Raw genomic sequence first — 24,392 nt, 5'->3', positions numbered from 1 at the left:
AGATTTTAAGCCCCTGCTGTCAAGATCTGAAGACCCTACTATCCTCAAATGTACTGCACTTTATCACTTGACAATGCCCAAGCTACACAGAACTTTGCCTACACACTGTTTGTTTTTTTCTCCCCAGGTGTTCTACTTAAACATGGATATAATAATAATAAAAAAAGTAGACTTGCAACTAACAGAGAGTTCATATCTACTTCAGATTACTTTTTTTGAAAGAAACAAGCCTTTATTACTATTTCTGTCTTAGAAAATGAGTAAAATTATTCTTTCCAATACTTCAAGGTTCTACATAAAATTTGTATTATTCGGTGATTTGAAATAGTATCAGATTCACCCAGTAAAATATTCATTCAAAGCCAATAAAACCAAAACCTTGCTTGTAATTTGATTTTAGAATGTCTGATTCATATAAAATTAAGGTACTCGCACAGGCTAATTTAAAAAATGCAAAAGGAAGCATGGACATTTAAGAAATTCTGGTTTGGGAAGCTACCACAGATCTGGCACTATGTAGACATTTTCTGCTGATACTTGTGACATTTAAGTAAGGCACAGAGTTAGTTTGAGGTTTTTATTTTTTTAAGAAATATTCTTAGAGTCAGACATTTTGGGAAAAAGCATCTCTACTGTTTAAAAACAGTCTTCTCTGTACTGTAACTGAGATACTGCACACCGCAATTAAACACCCTCTACAGTCTCTTCTGATAAGGTCATTTAACTTGTAGGTCATTTGGAAATGCAGTTGATGTGCTTAAGTCCCTGTTACTTTATTTTCTATGAGTATCATTACAATTTAGGAAAAATACAAGGTACTATTATAAGATCAAAGGGCTTCACTTCACATTGCTGATGTGAGACCATTATCTTACTAAACCTGAAATGACAGAGAAGTGCTGGGAAGTGCGTCTACCTTTTTAAAGCACATCTAATGTGAGGGCTTTTCAGTTCAACTGCTGTGTATCACTAGAGAGAAATGACGAAGTGCTCTCTTGTTTAGCTGACTTAATATGTTGTTGCTTTGGGGTTTTGTTTGTTTTTATTTTTTTTAAATAGAATTAACTATATTGATGTCATGAGAAGAGACTGAGAGAGAGCATAAACTGGAATTCTTGCAAACAACATAAAAAGAGTTAACCTAAGCATCATCCTGATGCTTGGACAGGCTGGACTATGACAATACACAGGGGACAATTACCATGGCTCAGCTGATAACCTGTAACTCACTAAGGTGCAACAATGCAATTTCTTTCGAATATGTGCACTGAACAGGAGTGCCAGGACTAGGTCACTGAGGTTACAGAAACCCTGCCTTTCTTTGGGATGCAATAGTTCCTTTTTTTTTTAATGTTTATTCTTTGTTACACAGCCTTCATCTTTATAGGGAAGCTCATTCTAAAAGTAGTTCACTGATTATAATCCAAATCCTTCTTTTTAATTCAATGGTAAAACTCCTTCCAATATCAATACTGAAATAACTGAACCCTAGATAAAAACAATTAGTCATTCATCCATAACCAAACTACATCTGGGGTGAAACACAGCTATTTTGCAGTTAACATTACTACTGCAGACTGATTCATGGATGGAAATGCACAACTGAAAACACAGGGGAATTTTAGGTAAATGGAAAATAATCATACTGACTAAAATCTGACAAACTCCCTAGAGGTAACTCCTTTATTCATATGAAAAATGCACAAGATTGTTTACAATTGTTCAGGTTCTCAATTACATTTGCTATCCAAAAGACAGGCCCAACAGCTGACAGTGCTCTAATCTTATGCTACTGAATAAATAATGCCCCTATATGCTTTTTTTTTACTGTTTAAGTGAACAGGGAACTATAAATACAAGGGCTGCATGGTTGGAGTTTTGCAATACACGTTCATCCTGTATCACTACTAGCTAGGCTGTAAACTGTGAAAAGATCACACACACTTGTAACATAGGTTTAGATATGTCTACAATTCAAGACGTAAAGATAAGCCTGTAAATCAGAACAGAGGACTTGGAAACCACAGACGATCCTTGTTCTCGTTGTTTCAAGCTGTCATTTGAGATCAATACTTTGACTTTGGGTCCTCATTTGTCAGTAGGAGATCAATACAAAGGCATACCTTCTATTTCCGTAAATAATATTGCTTAACCGTACCAAAACAACACACAAATTCTGTAACAGTACTTAATTCACATCTGTATTACTCAGCTGTCAAATGCATGCCAGATGTCTTTTTGATTACTTAAGAAGAAAAAATTCTACCTAAAAGACTGAAAGCAGTATCAATGCTTACTTTTAGTCTCAGCTGGGGTGGGGGGAGGCAGGAAGCCTACTGTTGTTATGTTAGCATTGCCAGTAGCAAGACTTTCAGTTCATCAAAACAGAAATGGTTGATATGTGATATAACTAAAAATTATTTATGGTAGTGCTCAGAACTCAGGAACTGCCTTTTTACAGTCTAAAATTAAAGATGCTTGTTTTATAAATCTAGTCAACAACTTCAAAATCAGTATTATTCTGATGCTTCCTCAAATGACTTCAGATTTTACCAAGCAATAAATTGGATACTGAAATTAACAACTGAAGCAGTTAAATCTGGAGTATTTCATTCATTCATTGTGTTTAACTGGGCAGAAGCTACTGTTTCATAGGTCATTACTTAACATAAATACCTCTCTCCCAACAATGGCAAATTATTTTTTCCCACCCAGTACTTCATTAACTTTTCTTTTGTTGGATGAATGCACTTATGTTACCAATAGCTGTCAACTGTCACGCAAGATGAAGTAAAACTTATCTGGAAGAACTGTACTTTATTTATCAAATGTCAGATTTCTAGGATTATTTTTTTCTTATGCATGTGACAGGAACATAAGCATTAACATATTTAGGTATTACACTATTTACAGATTAATTTGGTTAATTATTTCCACAGTATGAGTAACTGAACATGGAAACTGCCCCTATTTAATATGCACAGTGACTTAACTAGGCAAACAGTACGTAGAACTGATGCAATGTAATGATTTACATATCTTCTGCCATTAGAACTCACTGGTTTTGATTAAGACTTTAATGGTTTTAAAGACAATACCAAAGAATACCTATTGAGTAAAAATGTCAAGTTTTCTATTTCTCTAAGAAAACAAGAGCAGTTTGTCATTTGCAGAATTCTAAAATGGAAGAAAGCATAGGTTGTTGATATTATTTTGCAGAAAACCAATGGAAAATAGTCATTTTATATAAAAACTTAAGCTAGTACAGCTTGCCCACCTTCTGAAAACACAAGGGGTAGTGCCAAATCCAAACAGAGCTTTTTAAAGAGATTTTATGAAACTTAAGAATGAGTGAATTTATGTTATAAACATCTGTCATTGTTTTCAGTACAACACAGATTACAACAGTAGCTTATAGTTTCAGTAAACAAATTCTACAGAATATAGAAAGGCTTAGCCCCAGGAAGTGCCCAGAAATATCAGGAGAGATTCACTGCTAAGGGACATTCACATGAGTGCTATACATTTTAAAAGGGAAGAGGTTACATACCCTTCTCCACCAATTCTTGTTATCTTTAGACGAAAATCAACAGAGTTCAGGCTGGGTGGCTTCCATTTTAAAATATCATCACATCGACCAGGCTTGTATTTCTGTAGCAAATTGAAAAGCAGTTTAATTATGCTTATTGGTTTTCACTGGTTTTAAAAGTAACAATTCAGCATTTCAGACTATATTAGCTGTCTCTAATGAATTACAATACTTATTGACTGAAACAATGAATTCCATTACCACAGATGTAGTTGTGCTTCACTACTTTATTTGCCTGGTCCCTTTTAAAACTGCTTAGCATTGTAGACAAGCCATTGCATATAATAAAAAGCTGAGAAGGGACATAAAAATTAACATACTTCATTATCTCTCTCTGGCTAATGGAAAATTTCATGAAAAAAATAAGAGAGCACAGAAACAAATGAAAATACTGACAGGACATACAGAAAAGATACATTTCTGAATCATTTTATGAATGATATTTTTATTATTCATGCTGTTGGCTGACACAACATGAAAAAGCCAGCAATCACCATATTGCCAACTATCAGAAAGGCCCATCAGAAGCATGTTCTTTCATACCAAAGTAATTTAAGTTATGTAAAGATTAAAGAACATCATGACATACAGGAATATAAATAAGGGAACACTGTTGCTTAAGAGAAAGGGTATATACTTGAACCAAAAGTTGCAAAGAGCAATTTTCTCTTAAATTAGAGCTTTGGTTTCTGATGGTCTCTTCTATCATCTGCTTCAATTTACTAACCTACCATCTTGTTCATCCTCAGCTAATAGTGACAGCCAACCTGCTAACCCTCTCCTTACTACAATACCTTTCTTGGCAACGGAGAAAATCAGTATTAATATGAATAAGGCAAAAGTAAAAGTATAACATGTAGATGAGAATTTCTGGTTGATAGGTATTTATTAATCCACAATGAGAAAATTCATGCAATTTTACCTAAAAAACCCACAGGAATGTCCAGCGTCTTTTGGTAACACAGTGGTTGCGAGCATCACATTGCACCCATGCCATGCTAAATATTTGCAAGACAGAAGATCTACTAATGCTAAACCTAAAAGTTCTAGATCTGAAGTGACAAAAGCAGATGAAGAAATTTCTGTTTTCTGATCTAAGAATGGAAAGTTATTCTTCCCAAAAAAATGCAGTATATCTTTGGCTTATCATTTCTTGATGAAAAGATCGTGTCTGACTTTTGCTAGACAGTAAGTAAAGGCAAGCTTTACATAATTCAAAACCCAAAGTAGTTCCAAACATTTTTAGCCATAATTCTGCTACGCATGAGAAAAATAATCAACTAAAAGTTTCTTCTGGAATTTGAACATGGCTAGCTAGAGAATATTATCTCTTATTTTTTGATCATAGCTTTTAGATTGTTTGAAAGCGACAGCTTCAGGTGTTCAGTTCTGGCGGTCCCAGACATCAGCATCAATCACCTGCCCAAATCACTATTCTAATCATGCACAACTCTGCACTGAATTTCTCTACAGTCTTCTCCTCCTCAACATATGAATAAAATTTAAATGATTTATCCTTGTCCTTAGAACAACATACAGGAGCTGCTTCTGACACATCTTACTATGCCTGGTCCCCTTCCACATCTTTTATTTTATTCCTTCCCAGACATCTTCTAGTTGGAAATTGTCCCTTGGAAAGCAACTTTCTTAAAAGGTACCTCATATCTGGATCTCCTGCCAAACCAAATCAAACACCCTCATTTCACTCCAATCAGAAAACTAGTAATGTACTGTGTGACAGTAAAGCTATGAGACTATGTTTCTTTCTTTTCTTTCCATCCTGTTTCCCCTTCATATCATTTCCATGCTGTAACGTCAGCAGGTATTTGAAGAAAGCTAGTTGCCTGTACACCTTTACAAAATGGGATTTAGGAAGGTATTGTTTAGGCAATTTACAAAAAACAGAAAATCTTTCAGCATTGAAGAAATACTCCTTTAGTTGCCACAATCCTGCTATTCCCTCCCTGATTTCTCTGGCTCTTTTCCATTCACCAGAAATATCCTAACTTTCCAATTCTGTCCTCTTTAAATTCTTATAGTAATGAAGTTTATCTTGCTTCTTAGTTCTTTCCTTTACTAAAAATCTGCTGTTGTGCTGTATGTTTTTAAAAACATTTAAGGACTCATGCCATACATACTATCTGATATTAAATTGATAAAGCAGAATATACGAACTATGATGTTCAGTAAAGCATTTAGGCTTTTCAGATCATCACTTTCTATAACTTTTTTTATACACAGATAATGTATTTATATATATTTTGAAGTATTTACATTCAATTTTACAGAAAGTACTTACTATTTTAGTATATATTCAATTGGTTGCATGCATTGAAAGTGAGAATTACAGTAAAAGTAGATGGCACTGGAATTTCTTTTTCAGTTAACTTTTCCTGCCATTTTCTTGTACTTATATCTGAGATAGGAAGAATATGGAATTACATTCTATGTAAATTTTATTACTAAAATATGTCCCAGGAGTAACAGGACAAAATACAGTGTTTTCAAAGACATCATTTGTCACTCTCTCTCATCTGCAGTTTCTAATTTGGCCAGAGACCATTACTACTACTAGGTATTTACTACTTAGATCAAAGGAGAACTATGGGGAACACTTTGATTTGCGATAAATTCTGCACAGACAGTGCAAATTTAAATTATGAAACAACCGCTACAGCAAGTATGAAGGAACACAGGGCAGAGCTGAGTAGCTGAAGTTGTTGGAACAGGTACTGATTTTGCTGTATAGAACAGAAGATTCATCTTAATGGTTAGTCTTGGGTCTTTTAGCATGGCTGAGGTCTTCAAACATTCCATAACAGTGACATCTGTCAATCATACATAAATAAAACAATCATACATACATAAAAAAGAGGCATATTTTCCTCTGTGTGTCATGGCTTCTAATTTATTGACTTGTGATAATCTTCTGAGCAGGATTACTGGAGTGTTTACAATGATAGACGACTTAATATATACTCAAGTAATCAATGCCTTTTTAAGCACTAGGTCATGTGTTTGTGACCTTATGAGCTATTAAGACTAGACCCAGTCTAACTGACTTTAGAAAGCAATCTCAGCTGGTTTAATATAAGGCTCCAAGCCATCCTTCTACATATCATTCCTTTACAGAGAACATAAAACAAGGCTAACAGTCTTCAAGACAGAGGAGATTTTCTCTTTTGTACAGAAATACTAGTCTCAATCAAAAAACATCCTGTAATTTGGGTCCAAAAGGTAAATTCAGATTGCTTCTGCATTCACAAGTACTAAATATTTCCTTCCAGCCGTAAACAGGAGCCTTAAATAGGATTGAAACACATCTGGAAAACTAAAGATCAAGGTTTCTTCTGAGCAAGGTGAGAAAATTCAAAGGCCTTTAAGCAAGGACCACAGGCTTCTTTCAGGATCACAGACTCTTTCTTATTTCTATTTACTTCTGCCTGGAACATAAACCCTTAAAATGCTAGACGTTCCTTTAGGAAATGAATTCTTATCTCTCTCAGTCATGGCACTGAAATCCTGAGGAAAATCTATAGAGGAACCTAAGAAAGTCCTTACTAGAGCTCTAGCATCCTAATTCTAACTAAACAGCCAACAGCATGTGCTCAGGAAAGGTGAAAAACAGGGCAATCATATATGATATTTAGAGACTATCCATTTTCAAGCTCAGAAACTTCCTGACATGGATGTGATTCAAATGTGATTCCTACGTATTTAGTTATTTTCAGTTTCCCCTGCGTGAGCTCATCTAGCTCCCCAGTAAGACCATGTAAACTTCTACCAGCTGCTTAAGCCTGCAGCATAATGTTTCATGTACAACCTGACTACACTGCAAGAAAAAACATCTTTTATTCTGAACCAGCTATTGTTGGTTTCAAAGACTTGCACTCCCTAGACTCTTACTAAAAGAGATGCTGAACAATCAAACCCCACTGCTTCTATGCTACTTATAATTTCATGTGCTTCTATACGCATGGAAACACGTATAGAGGTTATCATTTTACATGTGCAGTTACAAAAGTTTTTTCTCCATGTACATTACTCTGCAGTTACCTACACAGAAGTTTATGTGCTGTTTTGTTGCTCAGCCACCCAGTCTTGTAAGGGCTTACTGTAATTCTCCACATTTAGCACCAACACTTGCTGATCCAGCAGGAAAATCTCACTTTATGGTTCACTCAGCTTTCCAACTTGCTTACGCGCAGTACGGGTGACTCCTCTCCCTGGTGAGGCCTAAACTGTACCCCACGCCTTGACACCCACTTTTAACCTATTACTTATCTGTGCAAGAACCTTTTCTTCTAAGTCTCACATCTCCTCTAGTTTCTTCAAGAGTTTTTTGTTAGAAACTTTTGCACAGGCTTTCTGGAAGTGTTAGCAGAGAATACCATACTATCCTTACTCAGATGATTTTTGATCCCGTTGTTGGAGAGGCATAACCTTCCTTTCAAAAAGGCATATGATTTTTCCCAACTGTATCATGTTTATCCAGGTATCAACTGTAGTATCCCTTGTTATTGTTTCTACTCCTTTGTCCAGTACAGACATCAAGCTTCCAGGTCTTACTTCTTTCCTGATCTTCCATGACACCTGCTCCCACTCTCAGTTTTTTTAAATGGCATTGTATTTTCTACCCTCATAAGGTTAGGCATCAATGTGTATTTTCCACATAGGTCTACTATATGATTTTTTCAAACTCTGTTTTTCAAGACTGAGAAGTTACACTGTCCTAAAAGTCACTACGAAACCAACTTCACAACAGACAGGAAAAAATATTACAAGATCAGTAATGAAGAAGAAATTTTTTGACAGGATGGATCTGCATACCTGTAATTGTACTGCTGGATCCAGTTTTTGATTCAAGTTGAATTATAAAATTAATTGGCTGGCTTGCTTGAAGAAGAGTAGGGAAGTATTTATTCTTTAAGATGGACTTACCTATCTTTACCTCTAGAACCAACAGTGTGAAACACACCTCAGCTAAAATTTTGTCCTATTAATAGAAAAACTGAGGAAAAATTATCTGTACCACACTTCAAGTTAGCCAAAGAGATCTTAACCTAGAAAGCAATGGCAATAAACAAACACTTTTGGCTATTACACTTAGTTTTGACCATTTTCAAACAGCACCCTTCTCACTTCACAGCACTTTGTAAACACTGAACACCTGGTAAAGGTAACAGGTAGTTTACAGGTATCTCTCCAAAACAGTTACAATGGCTTAGATAAGCAATCAGACCTCTAAACTCACATTAAGAGCAATTATACAGCCCTCTCAGACTTCTGTTACCATGTTACCAAAACCAGAAATTCACAGAAGTCTAGCTTAAAGCGAGAATTCAACCAAAGGCCACATTAATAATACCTGAGAAGGAGATTAGTTTTTGTAATGGGTGCGTCCATACACACGATACAGCAGTACCAAGTTCTTGAGCTTGAATGCTAAGTGCTAAATCAATTTCTTTAAACACGAGCTGGAGCCAAACAAGCATTCTGCTTGTTAAATATATGAAAACTTCACCTTACATGAATCACTGCATACTGCAGACCTGTTCTGCCTGAAGTTATTCTACATTCTAATTCTAAAACAAAATGTAAAGCAATCTGTCTGAGATCAAACTACTCCCTAGCATTTTAAATATAGCATTCATAGCAATGATAACTTCACCACCACCCCCTGACAACTATGCGTGTACATGACTACTTCTAAAACATACCAGGTCCCATATCATCTCAAATACAAAGTTCATGCTTCAGTCTGAAACCTTTCAGCCTAGTCTAACCACAGAAGTAAGAGCTCTACACCAGAAATGTACAATGACAAATCAGAAACTATCTCAAATAGCTTTAAAGGACTGGACTAGCTGACCTCCTGAAGTCCCTTCCAGCCTAAATTATTCTACAAACTGTAATCTCTCTTTGAACACTTGTTCTTCTAGTAGCCATATTGACAGCATTTTAGTTTGCAAAAGTAATGCACTTTCAGAGCAAATCCCCTGGCTGTTCCTACTTAGTGTATGTCAGCTGAGATAGCTGGGCAGCTCTGGTGCACACAAATTGGATTCCATGTACACAAAACAAAATTTGATGTTTCCCTTCAGGGACACAGCTAATGCACTTCAACCCGCAATACTGACACTAGAGTCCAAGGCAAAGGCTGTACCACCGCAAGGCTTCCCAGCACCTACCTAGCACAGATGAACCTGAGCTGTGAAGATATTCTGCAACATCCTGAAATGCTACTTTAAAGAAATAATGCCGTCGGTGCCTTCAGGTTGGCTATGAAACCCCAGCCCTCAAATTTTTACAACCCAGCTACTCAGTACCTACCTAACTTTTCTTCTATCTTTGTACTATTACTAGTAGTAGTAGTAGTAGCAGTAGTAGTATTATAAATGCCCTACCTTCTGTGGACAGTCTCTCCTGGCAGAATCCCAGCTCTTTCTTTTCAGCATTCCTCTTTTTCACAGCCTCCCATTCCACCCAGGGCTTCACCCAACAGCAGCGTCAACCACCTCAGACACCTAAATATTGAGCTTGGCCCGTTAGTACTTGTCAGCCAGTGCTAGTGGACCAAGAGCTTCTCCAGCAGCAGCATAACTGGTAGAATCAAGAGGTTACTAACCTGAAGAGTGCTGTAGTGTACAAGAGCACTATCAGTCAGCATCACCTGAGCTCAAGAGCCTGAAGGCCAGGGACAACAGATAGGTCAGAAGTAGCATGGCAAATGTACCCCTATTAAGGAGATCCCAAACTTCAGGCAAGAGCACATGAGTTAACCTAGAACTCAGAGGTGCACATCCAAAACCCTGGGATGCACAATAATCACACAAGACAGCAGAAAGCACATCTTCTGGCACCCGCCCGTAGGCTGCTGAATCTCAGCGGTTCCTAAATTCATATTCGATTCCACAGGCTTAAGTGGGTCCACAGGCAGGGTTTTTTGCTAGACTCTGATGGGCCATTTTAGCACTGCAGGGCAAACTGATGGGTTGCTGGTCATGTTGAACCCCAGTCCCCTGCCCTGTCCCAAAAGTACTGAGTCTAGTAGCCCCCTTCCTCCACAGCTGCCCGTAGAGGGGGCAACTCTTTTTTCCTCTCCCTGCAGGTCAAGAGAAAGGCAGGGCCTCAGAGAACAAAGCTCTGTTATCTGAACTTTTACTGGCAGGTTTCTTGATAGTTGCAGATATTCCTCCTAGGCAGGTTTTCGTTTTGCCTAAAGCCATGCATCTTCTCAGCATTTGCATTCAAAGGGTGGTTCAGCAGAAAGCTGAAGGCCTGGAAAATGGGGATGTTAGCAGCCCATAATGAGGATGAATTTTCATTCCAAACAGCTGCTTTGACTGGGATAGACTTTGCTGCTTAGTATTTTGTAGGAGGAAGAGTACGGTTCGTTTCTGGGACTGCATTCTGGGCAGGCAGTCTGGGCTGTGGGGTGTTGTTGACTCACCATGAAGACACCCACCTGGAAGACTGAGTAACTTCAGCTGCAAGTCTAGATATAACAAATGGTTCATTACTGAAAAGGAAGAGGACGACCAAAAGAGAAGTCCATGCCTCATTAAAAGGAGGAAGAGATGATTTCCTTGACAAGGGTGCCTTACTATCTTACAAAGCCTACTCACCCTGCTCCATCTACCTCCCTGACCCTTACCAAATACCATCCTCCTGAAATACAGCAGAACCCAACGTAGGCCACCTTGCATTTCCCTTCCTCCACATCCTCCCTCAGCCCTTCCACCTCCAAATGACAGGAAGCCAGCAAAAATCCCAGCTTTCTTTTCTTCTGAACGGCACAGTGCTGCTCCTCGCCAGCTGTAGTTCCCCTCAGTAAACCGGTCAGACCCAGCCCTGCAAGATACCTAGAGGGCTGCTAAGCCGGCAGCTGCAGACACACACCAATTCAGAAAGAAGGTTGAAAAAAGGGCACAGAAGGGTCAGGGAAGATTTGTTTGAATAACCGTGCTTGCCCAAGAGACATGGCAGGTTGAATACCACTGGGGAGTAGGGGCAGATGGGGCAGGAGGTGGATGGCGTTAGCCAAGACAGCTACCGAGAACCTATTGGACTTCTTTTAAATCACCAAACATAGTTTGCCACATTGCAAACATCACTAGCATTTAACCACACTGAAAATGCAATTAGTTCAAATTAAGTATCTTCAAACATGAAAAATACCTATTAATACATAATGTTTTATATTTGCAAAAATTATTTATAATATTTATAAAAATAAATATATTTATATGTTAAATATATTTAATAAGAATATTTTCTTCTTCAATAATTTTAAGTTTCAAATAAACTACCTTGCTATTTCATATTTTAACACCAAGAAGAAACTTCTGTCATTACATAAATGATATCCTAGTATTTAGACAGACGTACCTACCAGGATGAAGACACTAAGAGCATTTTAAAAACATTCTAGAATGCTTAAGGTTCACAAACAGAAAGAAATATTTGCTCTGTTGTAAAAGCCATCTATTTCCATTACCAGTATTCTCCTCTGTTTTAATTAAACTGTTTGCAAGCAACTTTGTCTTCAACATCAAGCCAAAGCTTTTCACTCGAAAGGAGAAAGTTATCAACTGCAAACCTATAATAACACATTGGCTCCTCTTTCCCACTCAAAACAACAGTTAAATATTTTTCTCTGAAGAGGTCTACTTAATTCTGAGGCCTCTTAATATCCATAGGGCAGCTGCTGCCCTACGCAATCTAATTGCATTCAGCTGTGCAAACATAAAGACAGAATGATTACCCAAAATGTGTTTTTATTTTCTTGCACTACAGACCCTGGATCATTTTAAAGAACCAAATGGATTTATTATAACCAATCATTTCAGGCTAGACCTCAGACACAGATAAGCTGAAGAAACTGAAGTTGCTAACACTGTTGACAGATTATGTGAACAAGTCACATCAATGGATCAAGAAACCACAAGATGAAAGGCTACTATTGACTCAATTGTATATTCATAGATTTTTAGGACTGGAAACCATTACTGCACTCAGTGAGTCAGCTCTGTTGCTCACAGGACAGAGAAACTTGGACAATAACATTTAGATCAAGCTCTTAATTCCTATCCAAACTACAGTAATGTTTATATCAAGTTTATAATTCCTATTCAGGTTACAGCGTACCATTATGCAAGATACCAAGTGATGAAGAAATCGCAACGTATCTAGGCAAGTTACCACGGCCATTTCTTACACATGTGCTCAAAAATGTATGCTTATTTCTACACCGAGTCTTGTTAATGCCTTAGTTTAGACCAAAGCTCAGCTCTCCATGTAATTTCCTTTTGTAAGATAAAATGACTAAGTCTGAGTCTCATTGATGGGTAATTTTCCAGTTGGCTAATGTACATATCTTCACGGTGTAATTTCACAAAAGCCTTTAGAAGACTAGGCAACAGAACTGAACCTACCACTCCAATATTCTTTTCACTGCTTATGTATACAGCAGTATACAAAAGAAAGTGTAGATGTACTTTGTATTCTTTTGCATTGCACTGAAAGCTGTTGACAAGGCTGAAGTAATTCTTTTCAGATTCATGCCTTTGGCTGGGACTTTATACACTTGCTCCTAGATATACAGCCCACAACTGGCTGTATTCAAGCAGCGTCATAAGACCAAATGATCCAAGTTAGCCTACATGACTGATCCTTTGGGAAAATAGGTAAATTTGCTGAAAAACCTAGAAATAGTAACATGACCATAAACACTACACACAAAAAAAAAATCCAAACCCTATCATTAAAAACTTTCACTGTAACATACTTCTTTATCTGTCACAAAAACAAAAAAGAAAAAATACCCAAACATAAGACACTAAAATCTACTTCAAGAAATAAGTTATCCCACCAGCAGTTAATCTGTGACTCTTAGCTTCTTAAAGTATCCTGCCTTTGTTGCTTTCAGCTTCTCTTCTCAGTTCCAGCTCCTTTGGTTCCTCAAAGCATCCATACAGACAATTTATATCCTCCCCATATTCCCCATAGACCATCACTGCAATACCCCCATTCTTCCCCATGTACTCTCTTTGCCTGGTAAAAAGCTAAGCAAAAGGGAACGTGGCACCAGAAGTGTCTTGGTCATTGATGGGTAAATGTGATTAATGATTGTTCTTGCTGTATATTGAGCATGACACTGAGAACTGGAAGAAAGAGATACTAGTTCGATCATGGGCCCAACAACACTCCCTAGCCGAGAAGCAGAAAGTCCAGCTTTTCCTACCGAAGTTTGAGGCAAACGTTATTTGGGAAGACTGCTTTACGAGTGGCAGATTCATCCCTAACTCACATCCTTGGAGGTGAAGACAAACTATGCTGTACACGATGGCATTTATGGCATTTAGTGGTGGTCACTCATGACTAGTGAATCAGCTTCACAGATACGCATTGTATGCGCAGAGAATGAAGATGATCTAGGAGACAAAGGAGAATTAGGTCCAAGAGTAAAAGCCTCCAGGCTCTAACAACAGGGTGTGTGATTGCGAAGACTGATGCACAAAAGCGACTAAAAGGAAAAAAACACCAGGACAACACTATATACTAAGACCAAATATTATCAGACAGTAAGAGAATATATATGATTGTTTACTCTTGCATTAATCGATTGTATTTGGTTGTTATTTAAAATACATCAGAGCTGGCCAAACTGATTATCACACCGAAATCTTTATAGAGGTCAAGATTTGCCATGCCACATACCTCAGAGTCAGAAAGTGAACCCTTAGATGGGGTCCAAGCACATGAAGGGTCCTTGGGCATCCCACAGACACTGACTACACTAGTTTTCAACTGGCTCCACTCCTTAGGTAGCTAGAAATAACCATCACTGTCCCTATCATCCCATCCTGCCCTTGCCAAGCATCTCCTTCCTAGGACAACCATTGTACTGTTTGCAAACTACCACTCGGCCATCCATTGTGTAGATCCAAAGATGCCAAACCAGGTTCACAAAGAAATAGCTGAATCACAGAGAAAAAAATCCAGCCTCATTAAAATCAAGTTCTACACCATAATTCTGCAGCTTAGAAAGTATTATTTAGCCTTTTAAGAGCTAATGGGACTAATGTGAGCTAACCATGCTTGTTAAGGATGAGAACTTTTCAAATCGTTTCCGATTAGAAGCATAACTGTGACTGCACTGCTCCCGAGAAAAAGCATTTTTCCTACAAATAGTTTAGAGAAATTCTGCAGTATTAGCAGAATGTTTGATACCTATGAACCCAGTTGAGACAACTTACTTGTTGATTTCTAGAATGTCTTTTATAAAAAACCCCAGCCTATGTTTTTAACTGCATAGGAAAGATTATTTATATGCAGGGCTTTCAAGCCTAAGAAACTGTATTAAGTAGTTGCCACTGAACTGAATGTTTAAGTGCTCATTATTTCTGAAGGCTGAGAAACATACTTGGGCACTTAAAATATGCATTTAGGAGCAGTGCAAAATGATTATAAGCAGCAGTAAAACAATCAGATGCTAAAGCTGAGGTATAAACTATATTGGTTGATCAAGTCTGGAGAGTCTGAAGAATTCAGAGGCATGTAAGAAACTTCTATCAATTAATGCAATAGATGAAACTTTGACAAACGCAGGTCAGCAAGGGAAAGATGCATTGCATTTTACTTGACTGTATAGATCCCGCTAAGAAAAGGTGCTTCAATGAAATCTCTTCAGTGGCACTCAGTGTCTTAGATGACTAGGTTTCCTTTCTTTAGAAAATCAAACCAAATGTAGCCAGTACTGCTTTTTTCCCCTGTAGAATTCGACATAATTCCTGTATAAATTCTTGACATTTTAAAGCAGGCAGTTTTTTTATAAATGAGTCGATTGTCCCTATATTTATAAAGGAAAGATGGGGAGATGTGGTTTCTAAGTACTCCTAAGAGTGATCAGGCTAAGAAAAACTCCTGGGTAAACACCACTACTTTCCAAACACCTGTCATTTGTGAAAGGCATTTTCATAGTTGAGAGAAAACAGAAAAATCTAAATATTGAATGGAAAATACATAAGAACACAAAATGGCTGCAAAGTTTGTGCCACTCCCAAACATGATCCAAATGCTTTCCAACTTCATGCAGTTTACACACCTTGTATCAAGTCCCTCACCCTGCACAACCTGTGTCTAACCATGGACAGATGCCCGTGATGCCCTAACTAAAAGATGACAACCAAAAAAAGCAAATTCGTCCTTTTCAAAAAAACTTTTTAACTGAAAATAAAATAATAAATGCTGATTTTTATGCTTAGAGTTCTAAATTACTGATTCAAACCACCTGAACAAACAAGGAGCTGCAGTCCTGACTAAACATCAGCTTTTTGCCTGGTTCAGTGATTTGATCAGAATACAGAGACATGCTGATGTTCAATAAATATTTGATCAGCTTGAAAATAACATTGTTAATGAATTCCAAACATTATACAGTGTAATCTTATCACATCATAGAAAGCCGATCTGTAGACAATAACTTTAAAGGCTCAAAAAGATAGGGAAAAGACAGGTTCCTTGGCGAAGCTCAAATCATTCTGTATTCATAATTAAGCCCAAATGATAGAGCCAACTCCTGATACAGCTTTAAATAACTCATTATTTGACAGTGAAGTCACCATGCTGCTTTAACTCCATGTAGTCAAGCAAATTTGTGTCAATTCTTCCATTCCTCCACTTTAAAAAACAAAATAAGGAACAAGTAAAATTAACACATGTTCTAAAACACAGTAACTCTGGTGTATTCCAGACATTTTTCCTTTAGAGAGACTAAGTAGGAATGATACTTTTTCATACATTAGTACTGGTTAGCCAGAAGTAGCAGTTTTTATTGTGAAAATATTACTATACCACAATGTGTCCGTTATGGAAACGTGACCTGGAGCTATGAAGTAGAAAGAAAAAGGTTATAATCAAAATTACTTCTGAAATATTAAGCTTAACTGCCATAGCAGACTGAAAAGCAAATTACGCTACTAATACGCACTCATTTAAATAGTGTTAGACTATGTTTTATATGAAGGATTTTAACATCTGAATGCAAATCAGGTTTAGAAGGTCATGCAACCTGTATGCAGAAATTAATCTGTTAATATTTTAATAGATTTTTTCAATTGCTGTTTCCAAAAGTGCCTCTGAACTTCAAGATAATGCAAGATTTATATTGGACTTCTTTAGTAAGCATCACGCTAAATGTCTTCTGCTCTTGCACTTTAATTTAGCTTTATACCTCCGGCTTCATTAAACATCTTGTTTCACAACTATACTAATAGCTTTTCACAATATTCCATTAAGCAAGAAGAAAAATATGAGGAAATTTTCGTCATAACTAATGTCATTTACGTATTAATCCTATTAATATTTGACAAATGAAGTTCAGTTCACAGCCAAAAATCCATGTTTATAGCAATCAGAACATAGCAGCCACAAAATTACTCATTGCTTTTTCCTGCTCACCACCCCACTGCACCTTACTGTAAGCAGCAGAAACCTATTCTTGGTCACTTCTGTTTGTACTTGTCCTTTCACTTATTATGATCTGGAACTAGAAACACTTAACATTTGGTCTGAAGCAAAACCAAAAAAATAAATGGCTTCAAATTATTGGCTAATATATATATGATCCGCAATGGAATAAATTGTGTCTGTCTTAGATTTTAAATTCTACTTTTGGCAAACTAAGGCAACTGTTGAAAAGCCACATACTCGTTCCTACCTTTGTGACAGAAGAAATGTCCTGACAACAGAACTACAGTCCCTGTGGTCAAAGGAACTGGTGATGGTCCATGGATGATACTTAAGATATTAGATTATATTGCCATTGATTATCTTGTAATTTTTTTAATTTCCACTTTCTAGTATTTATAACTTCATTAAATACATGCTGTGCAAGTCTTCAGGAAAAATTAACGCAATAAGAAGAACAATCAAGATACTTCAATTTGCCTTCTGTTGCTTTATTTCATTCTCTTTATTTCACTTTGGATTACTAACTTGAACAGAGATGGCCTCAGCGTGTAACCACAGTGACTACAGAATACTATTGTACTTACTTCTGCAGGTGAAATTTTCTTTCCAACTAAGCTTCACAACTCACTAACAGCCTTAAGCAGAAATTAATATAATGGAAAAGACCAAGTCTACATAAATTTTCCACAGCCATACATTGTTAATTCCCCACCTCTCTAGAAACACAGATAAATAAACTCAGAGATAAGAAGCTCAATAGCTTAAAACAAATGTCCAGAAAGGCCAATGAGAGTTAGGCTAAATTAGTGTTTCACCCCGATCTCCAAAAGACCCTGTGAAATACGGACTGAAATCAATCTTCCTTCATTTCTATCCACCCTTTCTCCCAAAATAGTCAGCCTCTTCCTCTCGTGTGATCAGCAAACCCTTTTCTTCCTAAAGACTTCAACACAATCCTTGCTAAAAACTCCAGCAGTTAGCTTGGCACTGAGCCCAAGGGTTATGTCTACCTTTAATTATTTTTAAGAAGGCAATAATCATTGAAGACTGTGCTAAGGTAGGCACAACAGAGACTGGGAGTTGTAGGTGCTTAATAAAGCTGCTCTCCAAAAGGCACCTGTTTCCCATGTGGTGAATGGAGGAAGAGGAGTACCTGAAGCTTTACAGATGTTTACATACCTCATTTAGGAGAGCACTCACTGTCACTTGCTCCTCCTCACTGAATATATGGTACTTAGGCGCTTCCTTTACAAATACAAGATGATACCGTGCTGTCTATATTTTCAGATTGATATACTCTTTTTCAAGTCATTATATTACTACATACCTGAAAGATTCACACACTCCTTAAATAAGAACATTGGAGACCACTAACACTTCTTTTTTCTGCTATTCTTTCAGATCTAATTAGGTACTAATATACCTAACAGAAACGCAATGTTTGCAACGACAAGCCACAGTGTGGACTGTGAAAGGCAGAAGCAATTTTAGTTCCATTTTATTTATTAGCTGATTTATATTATTTTCAGTCAACACTAATTGAAATTTAGAAAACACAACAGAAAAACTTTTGGACAACTGTATTGCTAGATACTGTGACAATGCTTAGCTGATGCTTTCTGTGTGTACAAACAATAACCTTTTCAGAACTATCCTACAGTTGATAACACTTCAAATTTTAAATGTTAATATTATCTTTCCATTGTATGCTTAACATTACTGTATCCAAATTCATCTCCGGAGGGCTGTGTAAGACATTAGCTTTTAATTCACAGTTACAGAAGTCGCTGACATGGATAAAGGGATGAGTCTGAAGTAAACTGTTGGGACAACCAAGATAATACAGAAGCACTCCTGGCCCCGCTCCCTTTTTTTTTTTCCTTTTAGTCTCCTAAAGCAATACTTATTATTATTCCCCTCTCCCCCCGTGACAGAACAAATCTTTGAAAGAGTCTTAGGAAGATCATCTTCCTTCTTAACCTTCCTTTCACCTTTCACTGTGATAAAAATCCTTAATTGCATGAAACCAGCGATATCAAGAGGAAACATTAATTTTCATTGCATAAGTGCAAAGTGCTCATTGCATCACTTGGTTTATGAAATTGATTGTTTATGTCTTACATAACAATGTCTTTAAACATTTCACATGCTTAAAGCTTTGCATATATCAGCCTAGAACTTCTCTCATTTCTCAAAGCCCAACAACCCCAATCTCTCTTCACCTTCTGTCCTTTCATTTTTACTACCTCTGTCCCAACTCAAGCTTAAGTGTAGTCACTTGAATTTACACCAGAGAGTGAGGGAAGTCAGTCTCTCAGAGGACTTATTTCTTTGTGGATGGTTAGTTTGTGATCAAAGGCACCTAGAAATCTCATAAAAGTTGGGTTGGATCAGCGGGAAGTATTCAGTGCTTGAAGTCTGACAGCAGAAGCATCCCAGTGTAACAAAGGAACCTCCATGAACTGAGCAGCAGTGCTCTTGGCTGACTCACTACAATAACCTGATTTGGAAGTTGGGTAATTCACCAGTGTAGAGACCACATTTGCAGGAGGTAAAACCTGTAAATTTAAGGCTTTGTCGCAACACTGATTTTGTTGACATTTTTCTTAAGCTATGATGATAATCAGTATACCAGGAATAATATTTCAACAAATCACCTTTGAGCTCAAGAAGATTTTAATGAAAACTACCGGCCCTAAATAGAAACATGCAAAAATATATTCAAAAATACTTCTTGAGGAATGCCAATCTTGGAAAAAAAAAAAGGACAAACCCTTCCTTACATCAAAAGGCAAACAGTGGGCTAGAGCTTTAAGCTAATGTGAACATAAGGAGAAATGTGCAAGTACAGACTAAGAAATTGCAGCATGCTGGTTTCAGACATAGTCTAATTTCTTTTTTTAATTCCAGAGCTAAAAAGCCCCTTGAGCTGAACAGATACGCATGAAAGATGATGCAGAGAATTGCCAGCAGGATTTTTTCTACATGTTGCCAAACGTATGTTACACAAAATTGTCATTAAAGGCTAGCTTATTACATTTTACAGGGCTACAAATCTCCTTGAATTAAATATTCATGAGTCTTGCTTGAATACTGAATCCCGTAATATTTTATAAGAAACAACAGAAACTACAATTTTTTACTACATATTCTAATATATAATTATACAATTATGAGTTTTAATCATAATAAATTCATCATTAGCTATGTAGATTAAAATAGCAACCTCCATATTTTACAACCTTAGTTTCACAAGAAAACATTCATACAACATGAGAGTAAATCAACAAAACTCAGCATGTGCTTTGCAGTGCTTTTACTTTGCAAGTAGCAAGCTGACGTGCTTGGAGATAAAAAGCAAAGTGGGAAAAAAATGTACACTGAAAAAAACCAGTATGTATTTTCTCTTTCAAGTCTGCTACAAGACTAATACAACATAAAACTGCATTTTGGGGAGAGTAATTTGGATAATGAGAAGGGAAAACTCCTTGAAGAAGAAAAAACACAGCATGCTGAAGGAGAAAGCGCCCACTCTGTGAGAAATTAACCCTTGTCGTTCTAACTTAGGAACAAGTAAGTCAGTGGATCTGGGTTAAATTTAACAGGGTAGCTATTTCCTTAGCACTGCAGCTAAAGGGGTAAAAAGTGTAGGTTGTGTTTAAAAGAAGACACTCAAAAAACTCCAGTTACTTTTTGCTGTCCTTCTTAGGGAGCATCATTCTCACCCTAAAAGCAGATTCTGATATTGGTTGTTAGTCCTGCCTTGTAACCAATATGAAAACACAACAAAACAATAGTGTCGGCCACATCACATTTTTTTTACCCCCTTCTACAGAGCACGACCACACAAATGTCAATTGGACATGCAAGACGACCTCTCTGGTTTGAATACTGGGATTGGGCAACTCCTGTGAAGAACACCTTCCCACTTTGCTGCTGCTGGCAGGGAACTTTCATTCTGTTACTGGCAGAAGGGTTTCAGACAGTTCCCAATCTCTGTCATTTTCTCTGCTCTCCCTTCTCTTAAATGTTTCCTCTCCTTTAATTACACCAAACATTAAACTAACTGTTTATGTAGCTGTGCTCTGAGCAGGCAAGCAGATGAAGGTGCAGAGAATTAGGGGAGGAGGTAAATGACAACTACCATTTGCAAAGACAAGCGTCAACGGGCTTAGCAGCTTTTAACATTGCTACAAGCAATGACGGGGGAACAGAAAGAGTGGTTAAGCATGGCTTTTCCACAAACAAATGTAGAATGTATTTAAAAGACAAAATCTAATTTCTTAAGAAAGAGAACTGCTCCTCATGGGGCCAATTCACCAGTATCCATCAAGTGAACACTGAAACGTTTGATGTGCAGTCACTGAACAATTCTGGAAGAAGAAAGCAGACAAACCTGAGCCAATATACAAACTTTTCTCATATCTGATATGCCTCTAAAGGATTTGTCAACTTACTCAGTTTCCCATGCATCCTTTTTACCGATGTCATTAATAAAATAAAAATAGTCCTTTCTTTAACCTCTATAACCTAAAGCTTAACATCTCCATCACAACTGAGAATAATGTAGGGAAAAAATATCACCATTGGGTCAAGCAAAAATCTGTGACAACATTCAGAAGGTATTTTACAAATCTCCTCCCACGTCCAAGATAAAGTGAGTTTATTATTCCAATCTACATGTTACTAAAATGTGAAGAGATAATAATGAACATGCTAGTATGAATTTTGAGCCAATAAACTAGATTTCTGTGAAGCTCAATCCTATTAGTGAAACAATTTTAATAGAACCCTTCAAAAAGTTTCTTATAGCAGAGTGAGAGCGAGGAGAGTACAGAGATGGCAGCAAAGTGAACAAGTCTGCTTGTCGATCAGCAGTTACTCCAAAAAGGATTAGACATGAGCTACACCTCTCTCAACACCAAGGACACTATGTACCATGCTCATTTTATGAGCTGTCTTGTAAAAACCTTTTCTGCTATACACTACATCCTCAACAGAAGGAGAACATTACTTTTATAAACCAAAAACATTTAATAGGCTATTTGTTAAAATGAAATTATTCTAAAGTTTGGACAAAGAGCATGAACCTTACAGTTAGCAGACAGGGAGCCAGTGGCACTAGTTTTGGCAGAAAGATCTAGAAATTCAGCTGAAGTGGAAAGGAAAAACATCTTGGCTAAAATAAAGCTGCAACAATGAATGCGATGGAAGTTGAGGGAGGATATTAGGGGAAGTACCATTTCTCATTTACCAAAATACTAAAAATAGATGGACCAAAATTTTAGTTGCATTAAATACACAATTCTCAGATTTTTAGGCTCCTGGGAACATCTCGCCCGCAGTTGCATACCTGTATTTGTGCTTTCAAAATATGAAATTGGGAAAACCTCTGAAAAAAACAGGTTTCAAAAGGTGTATCAGCTCAAATCCTGACAATTGTTTATAACTGTTGCAAACAGACATATTGCAGAATAATCTGTTCCAAGAAAGGTATCGCAAAGGATCAAAGTTCTAGACTCCCACTCACAAGTGGGGGGGGGGGGGGGGAAGAAAGACCATTTAACAAAAAAGACACTCTAGGACACTAAAAACTAATTAGAACAGAAGACTGGTATACAAAGGGAACAACATTCAATTGTTCATTAGGAACAGAAGGCAAGCAATTTTGTCTTAGGGTGGCATAAGAATACTGAATTGTGTTTGACTCAATGCATCCCTTGTCCCCAGCACCCTTTGCAGAGGACAGAATAGGACACACAGCGGTGTTCAACCAGCAGTATTGTTCCCTAACTCCTATTCAAGCACCTAGGGAAGCATACGCACCTGTACTTAGGTATGTGCCATCTTGCAGAAGTGAACCGTGACTATACATGATTGCAGTCAAAAATTTTCAGTGCAGGAGAAATGCAAAAGCTGCCTGTGGATTACCATGATATTGTCTCTGTTCGTTTGTTTTTCTGTTTTCCTGAGTTTCAGGTTTTCCTGAGTTACTCAGGAAACTCCCATTTATGGATACCTACCAAGACATTCACACCTCAAAAGCACTTATTTCATCCTAAGAAAAAAAGGCTTTTGTAATTTACCCCTAGGCCAATAGCTGATTCTTAAACTGTGAGCTACATCATTACTTGATTTAAAATTCTACTTCTATCCAAAATTTCCACTACAGCACAAGAAAGATCTCACAGTATAACGCCATTAGCTATACAGCTAAAGACATTTTTTTTCTAAAAGCGTAAAACTCAGTTCTACTAGCTGTAAGCTTTTTTTAATTAACCAAAATGTATACAAGTGGAGCAGTATATAACCAGTTAAAATCAAGCTGGAATATCCAATCTAGTAAAAAAAACATTATAAAAACCCCTTGCCTTCTGGATGCTAAAAGTTTTAATACCTTTTTTCCTCCACTTTTTTTCCTGGCCAGTCCAGTTGCCATTAATATTGCCAAGAAATTAAGTCACAAATGTTTGTAATGAGAGGCTGCAGAGTTTCAGAAGTAATGGAGCAACACTCACCAAATTTGACAGAGGACAAAACCGTACTTCTTTTGAAGGCCTAGCAAAACATGCAAGCAAATGTCATGGAAACAGAAGCTCTTGCCATGGTAACATTATCCCTGGTACAGTAACTAACCACTCTAATTTATAATATGCTCCAAGACAAGGTACTAGCTTAATTCCAGTTTTCATTTGGTATTTGTTCCATAACATTCCGTATATCTAGCAGCTGTAAATATTTATTAAAAACATTAATAGTTCACAAGCAAGCAGTATCAAAGCCAAAGCCAAACATAAAGGCAAACTGATGAACTGTAATAAAGCAAGTCTGAGTAACACTGCCTTTTGGGGGAAGAAAAGAAAAAAAAAAGAAAAAAAAAAAAAAAGAGAGACTTATGGCACCATAAAGAATTATATTACAGCTGGTTCCCATTACACATCTGACTCCATGTCAGATGCACAAACACATAGAATGAACTATAAAATAAAAAGGCCCAATTCATAATTACAGTTAAGCGATCCTTGACACCTGCCTTTATATAGAATTTTAAATTTTCTATCAATCAACCCAGCAACCAAAATTCTCAAAACCAGCTGAAGACTCCTACTAGTATTGCAGTTGCTCTCCACAGAGACGGACCAGCTTAGGGCATAGCAATCAGAGCCATGGGAATGATTTTCAATTAACAATTTATTTGATAAATTAGACCCTGTTTATGAACTATCTGCATGCAGCTCATGACTCTGACAAAAACTACTATCCCAATTTATTCTACAATGATGCTTGCTAGTCTATTTTCTGATCTGATCACCAATGCTAAGTTTCA

The 24,392-nt window shown here is 37.1% G+C and overlaps 1 protein-coding gene across 4 annotated transcripts in view; it reads right to left on the bottom strand.

Annotated features, from left to right (window-relative positions):
* RNGTT (RNA guanylyltransferase and 5'-phosphatase) overlaps positions 1 to 24,392 on the bottom strand; it is a 193,317-nt gene that overhangs the window by 58,349 nt on the left and 110,576 nt on the right. For all 4 annotated transcript variants that reach the window (XM_056343116.1, XM_056343113.1, XM_056343115.1 and 1 more), the window contains one exon: positions 3,551 to 3,651. In XM_056343116.1, the coding sequence (XP_056199091.1) occupies positions 3,551 to 3,651 (101 nt within the window). The remainder of the gene's footprint in view (positions 1 to 3,550; positions 3,652 to 24,392) is intronic.

Source organism: Falco biarmicus, chromosome 6 (genome assembly GCF_023638135.1).
Source record: "Falco biarmicus isolate bFalBia1 chromosome 6, bFalBia1.pri, whole genome shotgun sequence".
Classification (NCBI taxonomy): Eukaryota; Metazoa; Chordata; class Aves; order Falconiformes; family Falconidae; genus Falco; species Falco biarmicus.
This window is presented reverse-complemented; position numbering and strand designations above follow the sequence as displayed.